General features: G+C 36.9%; 1 protein-coding gene across 1 annotated transcript; it reads left to right on the top strand.

Annotated features, from left to right (window-relative positions):
* Positions 1 to 369: 369 nt before the first annotated feature.
* On the top strand, positions 370 to 8143 carry ddx61 (DEAD (Asp-Glu-Ala-Asp) box helicase 61). The gene is made up of 14 exons (XM_016283486.1): positions 370 to 512; positions 1253 to 2192; positions 2330 to 2393; positions 2521 to 2625; positions 2802 to 2931; positions 3462 to 3608; positions 4455 to 4549; positions 4631 to 4753; positions 4900 to 5028; positions 5229 to 5345; positions 5942 to 6005; positions 6094 to 6195; positions 6355 to 6563; positions 6665 to 8143. The coding sequence occupies exons 2-13, from the start codon at positions 2017 to 2019 to the stop codon at positions 6552 to 6554; spliced, it is 1452 nt and encodes a 483-aa protein (XP_016138972.1). The 5' UTR covers positions 370 to 512; positions 1253 to 2016; the 3' UTR covers positions 6555 to 6563; positions 6665 to 8143.
* The last annotated feature ends 505 nt before the right edge of the window (positions 8144 to 8648 follow it).

Below are 8648 nucleotides of genomic sequence, written 5' to 3'. Positions count from 1 at the left end.
TCTTAACATAAAATATACATTATATCATGTTTTAAACTTTAATGATCAAAACACAAACCATTTCAATATATCTGTTGTGAAAATTATATCAATAATTTGTAGCCTATAATTTTTCAAACATGAAAAAAATATTTCACAACAACTAAAAAAATTGCTATGTCAGTGAAGAGCCTGCTTGATACAAAATATGAAACTTGTGGTGTGTGAAGAAAAAGAAAGAAACAATCTATGATTAAATATTTTTTATGTTTCTGGAAGTCCACAGAGCCAAAAGTGCCTACATAGAAGTACGGAGGTGGACTTGAAAATGGTACCGCCCACCAAATTCAAACTCTGTCATTTGATTGGTCGATTTCGATTCGTGCGTATGCGTCCTCTGAGATCGATTCAACGGACGGCCATGTTAAATCTCTAGACGGAAGAGACAAAAGCCACAGCAACAAAGAATATTTCAAGAAACGTTCGAAGAATTAATCAAATTCACGAAGATTCAAATCCTTCAGAATTCGGAGGTAACAAACTCGGACATAATTATAATTGAATTAGACCGTTATCTTTCCCAACGTGCGTAGCGGGCCTCTCTTGCGCTCGTGTTAGCATCTAGCTAAGCTAACCTGTCTTAACAATGTACGTTAACCGCTGGCAGGTTGAGTTAGCATGAGCTTTAATAGTATGTTTTAAATATAGTTCCCCGGTATCTCATAACGTTACCTCAGGAAACACAGTTCACCATATCTCCAGAAAAATGTGTGCGTTGTGTTGTTCTTATTTAATGTTGTGAACTGAATGCCTGAACTTATGCATTGAATCTGAAAGGAGAAAACTTTGTCTATAAACCACTTTTTGTACAGTTAACTTAGCTCGGCTAACAGCTCCTGACCCACACGCTCACTTTTCGCTTCAGAGCTGATCGATTCGTTAAACCTTTAGGGAATTGAGAATGACCTTAAATCCGATTCGACTTGAATCAGATGTGTTGTTGATCCAAATTATCTTACGAATTCCAAGTGTTTCCACACCTATAACAAGTGTTCGAAACTGTTAGCTAAACGTGGCTGCCTTGCTAGCTAGTGATGAAGTATTATTAAGTCATAACGATACTATGTAGTTTATGTTCTATTTAATCTAATTCGAACATGGCTGTTCGAAAGTATTTAAAGACGAACTGTGAAACTAACCCTTTACTTGTTGCCAGAAATAGTTAATGCTTGATATGATACTCATTTTGTATTATATCTTTAATATTTGGCAGGTATTCCAGAAATTCCTCCACTGAAGCGTTCAGGAACTGTGACAAAGAGAGGAAAAACGAGACATCGCTTAGCCAGAGTGGAAACTTTTATGGACTGTTAACATTATTTTGGACTCGTAATCCTGCATTGACTTTCAGTTTGAAATCCCTCAGTTTGGAGTTTTTCAGCTGGTTAAATAGGAGCAAGTGACACTGAGCAAAGTTTGAAATTCCTCATGACGAAGCGAATACAGGAATTTTAAGAGCACATTATTAAGAACCTTTTGCTGAGCCTTGTGCTTTTGTATGTAAATACTTTATACCTTTTTTGTTTTGATACCAAAAAGAATACAGAGGGTACTACAGGATTTCTGCAATCCAGCTGTTAAAAAAAAGTGAATACTTTGTATATTTTCAGGGATAACGTAAAAAGTGACTTTTGAAAAGCATTAATAGATTTTTCGCTAACTTGCATTTTTGAAAACCCTTGTGTAAGACTTGAAGTTTACAAGTACCTGTTTGCTAGTTATTTTGTACATTGGCTCTAGGTTTGTTATATATTTATTCATATAAATATAATTTTCTCCTATATTGGGAGAGCTTATTATAAACAATTGTTATACGCCAGGCACTCTTCTTTTTAAGAGGTCTGTACGTACTGGAAACTGTTTACACACAAGCGCAGTGAGCGTAACAGTAAAACAGTTTAACGAATAGTTGAAAAGTAGCCACACAAAAAAAGCAAAAATTAATTTGTTTGAAACCGTTGAGGAAAACATCTGACAATGGCTACAGCGAGAACAGAGATCCCTTCTTCAGTCATGCCAATGAGCAAACAGAATGGACAGTCCAAGCCCTTGACCCTCCAGTCAGGATCGCTTACTTCCTCAACACAGTCAGGAAAAACACCTGTGATGCCCCAGAAAGGAAGCAGTATACACCAAAGCAGTGGCGGTATCAGGTAATATTTATTGATTTAAAATAGTTTGAAGAATCTGGTTCCTTTTGACACATTGATTCCTTGCATTAATCATGTCAGTTAAGCTGTTTGTTATGAGTATGCAACTGTATAAAGTCGAATTGAACTATTTCTTCTAGGTTTGGTGATGACTGGAAGAAATGCCTGCAGCTTCCACCGAAAGACTTGCGAGTGAAAACCACAGTAAGTTATGAAACTTGTTTTCTTATTAAAGGGTGAATTTATATTTTATTTTTTTATTATTATTATATAATTGGCTGCTGGTCCCCTTATTCCCAGTGTTTGACTTTTAAACATCCTCCTTTGACAGGATGTGACTGCAACCAAAGGAAACGAGTTTGAAGATTACTGCCTTAAGAGGGAACTGCTGATGGGCATCTTCGAAATGGGCTGGGAGAAGCCTTCCCCTATCCAGGTAGTTTAACCTGTATACACCATTACAGTATGATCCTGTTGCAAAGTTGACACATTTATCTAAACCAATGTGGTTGATTGGTTTTGTCTGCTTAGCTTATGACTTTTAGAATAGTTGTTGAGAGAGCCTGTCTTGAGTTTTGTTTGCCCCTCCCACCCCACTGTCTGTCTCTGTAGGAAGAGAGTATTCCTATTGTCTTGTCAGGGAGGGACATTCTTGCCCGAGCTAAAAATGGCACAGGTAAAAGCGGAGCCTACCTCATCCCCCTCTTGGAAAGGATTGACCTGAAGAAGGACTATGTTCAAGGTTGGAATACAATATGAAAAGCAAATAAGTTATTTATAATGCATTAATTCTACCATTTAAGCATTTGGGGTCTGTAAGACTTTTTGTGCCCTTGCTTAGCAAGGGATGCATTTGTTTAATTAAAAATTAGAGAAAAATGTAATTGTGAATGATTTGATTTCAAATGTACTTTGTTCCAGTGATGGCAAAGCTGAATTTTCGGCAGCCATTACTCTAGTCTGTAGCGTCACATGATCCTTCAGAAATCATTTGAGTATGCTGATTTGGTGTTCAAATATTTCTTATTGATATTGACAACAGTTGTGGAAATGTGATGCTTTTTTTTTCCCCTTTCAGGATTGTTTGATGAACACGGTTTAAAAAGAACAACATTTATTTTAAATACAATTTTGTAACTATGTAAAAGCCTGTAACTGTTACTTTTATTCAGCAAAGACCGATTAAATTGAGCAAAGTACTGACCCCAAGCTTTTGAACATGTTTATATAAATTAAAAAAAAAAAAATTTCCCCCTCTTAACTTTATTTTAGCCATAGTGTTTGTACCTACTCGTGAGTTGGCTCTTCAGGTGAGCCAAATAAGTATCAACATGAGCAAGCACCTTGGTGGCGTCAAGATTATGGCTACAACAGGTGGCACTAACCTGAGGGATGACATCATGCGTCTTGATGAGACTGGTAATTAGAGTTCTCTACCATCTTTGAGTTTCCCGAGCTGGAAAAATCTAGTAGTTATTTCAAAACTTAATGTGGGTTATAAAATTGAAGTAAAATACACTTTACAGTAACACGCTTACAATTACAGACAATAATATTATTAAAGCACAGTAAATTTGCCTAAAGGCAGTGTTTCACAAGTTCTTTTTGTTTTGTTGGGATGTTACACCTACTGACTGTTTTTCTGAAGTCTTGCCCTCTTGCCAGACCACAGTCATTTAAGCAATTCTTAAATTGTGCTTCCTTGTTCCTCAAATCCACACTTCATTATATTATTTACACTTTATTATAATGAGTTCAAGATCTAACATGCAAGGCAAGTCATTTTGACAGTGAATTAAATTTATTTAAAGTCCCCCTGTGGTGAAAATCAAGGTTTTGTTTATGTTGTATATTTGTCTATGTGGTGTTTTTAATATTCTTTTAGACAATCCATTTATCAACACCATTGCTGAGTATTTTCTCCTTAAAACCAATATTTCCACTTGCCATTGTATCGCGTTTACTGCAGTTCAGTTAGTGAATCAGGAGGCGCTGGCTCACGGCTGGCTGGTGTGTGACTGAGTGGAGGCGGGGCTAATTTGTGTATTCTTAGATCCGCGTATAGTAAATGAGGCAAGGGTGTAGAGTTGCATTCAAGCTATTTTAAGGCATGCGGAAATTTTTACAAGAAAAAACATTTTAAATGTCATTTTGATGATCAAAGATGAGATTTAAAGGATAAAATGACTACAGGGGGACTTTAAAAGAATTTAGAAGTGAAATGTACTTCTCCTACTGTTAACCATTATATTCTTTTCTCTTCAGTACATGTTATAATAGCTACCCCAGGAAGGATCCTTGACTTGATAAAGAAAGGTGTGGCCAAGGTTGACAAAGCTCAGATGATTGTGATGGATGAGGTGAGAAAAATAATGCAAAAAGCATATTCTCTGAATTAATGCTAAAATTGAAGTTCATGGTGTCTGAATCTTTCTTTACAGGCTGATAAGTTGCTTTCTCAAGACTTTGTGGTGCTCATTGAGGACATCATCAGCTTCATGCCCAAAAAACGCCAGATTCTGCTCTATTCTGCCACTTTCCCCAGCAGTGTGCAGAAGTTTATGGTGAGAGATGTACTTGTTGTAATAACTCCTCAGTTTTTATAATCAGTCTAATCTTTTTGAAGTTAAATGTCTTACTATATCCGAGATTATTTCTCATATTTAGATGTCTTGTTTAATCATGCTAATGACTCTCTCCTGTTGTGTAGTCCAAACACCTTCAGAAGCCATATGAAATCAATCTGATGGATGAGCTGACACTGAAAGGCATCACTCAGTACTATGCTTATGTTACAGAAAGACAGAAAGTGCACTGTCTCAACACACTGTTCTCCAGAGTAAGTGACCATTCCCTTTACAGATCCGCTCTAAATTTGACTGGTGTTTTGCAAGTTCTCCATTTGTAGTATTCCAAATCTGCTTTAGCATACTACAGTTGAGTAACTGTTGTCTTAGTCTTTTGGTACTCCATTTCCTCACCTTCTAGGAAAAAAAATTATTTTGTCTCCTTCTATTTGTTTATCTTTTTCTTTCCTAGCTTCAAATCAACCAGTCAATCATCTTCTGTAACTCCACCCAAAGGGTGGAACTCCTTGCCAAGAAGATCACACAACTAGGCTATTCCTGCTTTTACATCCATGCCAAGATGATGCAGGTCAGCTTCAAAATGCGTTAAACCTTTTTTCAAGAGGAAACACTATTGTTTTCTTTCTTTTTTTCTTTTTCTTTTTCTTTTTTAAAGAGATTAATTTGGAAAGGGGACATTAAGTTGGTCAAAAGTGACCGTAAAGATATTTTAAATGTTACAAAAGATTTCCATTTCAAATAAATGTTGTTCTTTTGAATTTATGTAGAGAATCCTGAAGAAATGTCACTGTTTTTACAAAAATACTAAGCAGCACAACTTATTTTCAACATTGATATTAATAAGAAATATTTCTTGAGCACCAAATCAGCATATTTGAGTGATTTCTGAAGGATCACGTGACACTAAAGACTGGCTGCTGAAAATTCAGCTTTGCCATTACAGAAATAAAGTATTATAATAAATGAAAATATACAAGTTATTTTCAATTGTAATATATCTCAATATTACTGTTTTTACTGTATTTTTATAAATTCAGCCTTGTTGAGCATAAGCAACTTAAAGTCATACAGACCCCAATTTATGAACAGTACTACATGTTCTTATGTTGTTCTTGGTGTATGCTGTGATTTTTGTTTTTCTAAATTATTTTTGTATTAACACAGGAATACAGAAATCGTGTGTTCCATGACTTCAGAAACGGACTGTGTAGGAACCTGGTCTGCACAGGTACGGATAGCCACATTCGTAGATGTCTTGTCAGGATATTTCCCCAAATATGTTTTTAACATTTTCCATGGGATCTTTCCTGTCTCAGATCTTTTCACAAGAGGAATTGACATCCAGGCTGTCAATGTAGTCATCAACTTTGACTTCCCCAGAAATGCAGAGACATATCTGCACCGCATTGGTCGATCAGGTAATCCTCAGCTGTGGATTGGACTGGTTATTTGTTGTATGGTTTTTCTTTCATCATTTGTGGCGGTGTTTTTTTTATTTTTTTATTACATTTGTTCATGTTAATTATTGTGATTGGGTCTACATGTAGTTTATTTCAGTGTTTTCTCTATGTTCTCAGGTAGGTACGGTCACCTGGGATTGGCCATTAACCTGATCACCTCAGAAGATCGTTTCAACCTAAAGGGCACTGAGGACCAGCTGATGACTGACATAAAGCCCATACCCAGCAGCATTGACAAGAACCTGTATGTGGCGGAGTTTCACACCATGAACCCTGATGAAGAGGAGGCTGCTCACAAAGCAGGCGAGCTTAATTAACCCTTACCGGTAAGAAGGTCATGTCCTAAAAGACCTGATCTGAAGCACTTCAACTTGTTCTTTTGTATAGATGTGACTAAATTCAGTTGGAATATCTCCCTTTCTTTCAGGAGAATAAAGGGACCAATGCTTGGCATTCTGCACAATTTCTACTGAAGACAGGCACAAATATGACTCGTTTTGTTTGTTTGTTGTAGTTTATTTTCTCACCAAATGCTTCAAGGGTCTGGAACTGGCATGGTAAAATGTGATCAGCTGCCACACATTTACGGGCTAGTATGAAGTCATTAGATTTGTTTTCGATGGACTCACTGAGGCAGCTTACCCCTTTTCCATTTGGAGCACAATAAGCCACTGTTCTTTGGACCCAGAGCACTGGCAAAGACCATTCACCGTTCATAACTGCTGTTCATGAGGATTTCTTTCCCTTTTATTTACCGGAACGATGAAATAGAAAATGTTGGCAGTCAAGAGGGTGCCAAAAACAAATGCCCAAGCTTTACTAGGAGTACATTTAGTCTATCCATCACCTAATGTGGAAGGTTTTGCGCATTATATAATGATTGAGTTTTACTCAAAGCTTTACAGTTGATCAGGGAAAACCTGGGAGGAAGTTTAACACATTCATAATGGTCTTTTGGTTGTTTACAACCTTGCATGTGTGTGTGTATGTATGTATGTGTGTGTATATATATATATATATATATATATATCTCACATCTGGAGAGAAGCTTGCGCTTTTGTTCTAATACGAACAGACAATATTTAGACTTTCTTTGGCTAACTTGACTCGCCACCATGACATTCCCAAATATTTTTTAAAAAACATTCAGCCCCCTTTTTTAAAGTCGGTCTGCATCGTCATACTTTGGCCATCTCTATTTCTCCAAGTGCCTTACTTTGTTATATACTTCCTCTAGGTAGGAGGGAACACTATAGGTGCGTGGTGCAAAAAGCAAAACTCCACTTTGGTCAGGATTGTTTGGTCAAGTTGTTACCTGCTAGATTTAGACTTCTCTTATACCTCAAACCCATAAATCGCTTGTTTTCTGTTTGACCCACCATTTTGTTGGTAGTAAACCGTACCTAGCTCAACATTGGCTGGGTGAGCAATAGATTTGGTTGTCCAAAAACATGGTAACCCAGTTCAGATGTTTGGTGAGGCTGGACTTCAATTTCAGCAGTTCAGCCTGCATTTTTGAAAACTGGGGGACAGTTCAATATGCCCTTCTTTTTCCCCTCTTGAAACGTACAGTCAGGTTTTATTTAGAAAAAAAGTTTAATGTGATTGATCTGATTGTCTTTCCCCTGGTGGTGTCTAATGCACAGAAACAGAGTAATGAGTAATGTCTTTTACAGCACAAATGCTGTGATGAAATGACAGCTGTAATAAAGTTGGTAGCTCTTGTGTCCCCTGTTGTATGTGTTGAATTGTGCTCTCTTTGCCATGTGATGTACTAAGTAGAAGCTGTGTGTTTTACTGCGAGGATTCATGGAAGAATGGCCAAAGCTTTTTGCTCCAAATGTTAATACCAGCCTATCCTGTCCCTTCTCTTTTAAGCAAAATAAAGTCCAGCATATTCTCCAAATGTTTTTCTCTTTCAAGTACCTTGAAGTCAAAGAAACTATCACTCCAAAGTCCATGACTTTATCTGTAACTGTAGCTTAAATGGCTAAAAGTCATTTCTACAATCATTTCGCAATCTACAATCTTTAAATATATTATTTAAAATAGTTAAAATTAACTGAGCCTAGTTCAGTGAGTTTTTGACTAGCATTTTCCTAATTAACATTAAATGTTTAGAAACTCCAAAAAGCTACATGGCTCAACCCACACCATACCAAGGCTGAGCAAGACGAAAGGGCAAGTTTCAGAGAAGTTACAACAGAGTTGCTACTTACAACACATTACTGTGTGGCTCTTTGTCTAAAATGGAAGAAACTCTCCAGACATCAATCTCTTAAGTGCTTTAGCCTCTTTGCATGGCTAAAAGAAAGCCACTTCTGAGAAAGATTAATATTACCTCCTGCTTGAGGCCATGTAACAATCTGAAACTCTCAGATGAGAATTTTGTGCTCTAAAGATGGGGGGGG

The sequence above is a fragment of the Sinocyclocheilus grahami genome, unplaced genomic scaffold, assembly GCF_001515645.1.
Source record: "Sinocyclocheilus grahami isolate Dianchi unplaced genomic scaffold, SAMN03320097.WGS_v1.1 scaffold175.1, whole genome shotgun sequence".
NCBI classification, from domain to species: Eukaryota; Metazoa; Chordata; class Actinopteri; order Cypriniformes; family Cyprinidae; genus Sinocyclocheilus; species Sinocyclocheilus grahami.
This window is presented reverse-complemented; position numbering and strand designations above follow the sequence as displayed.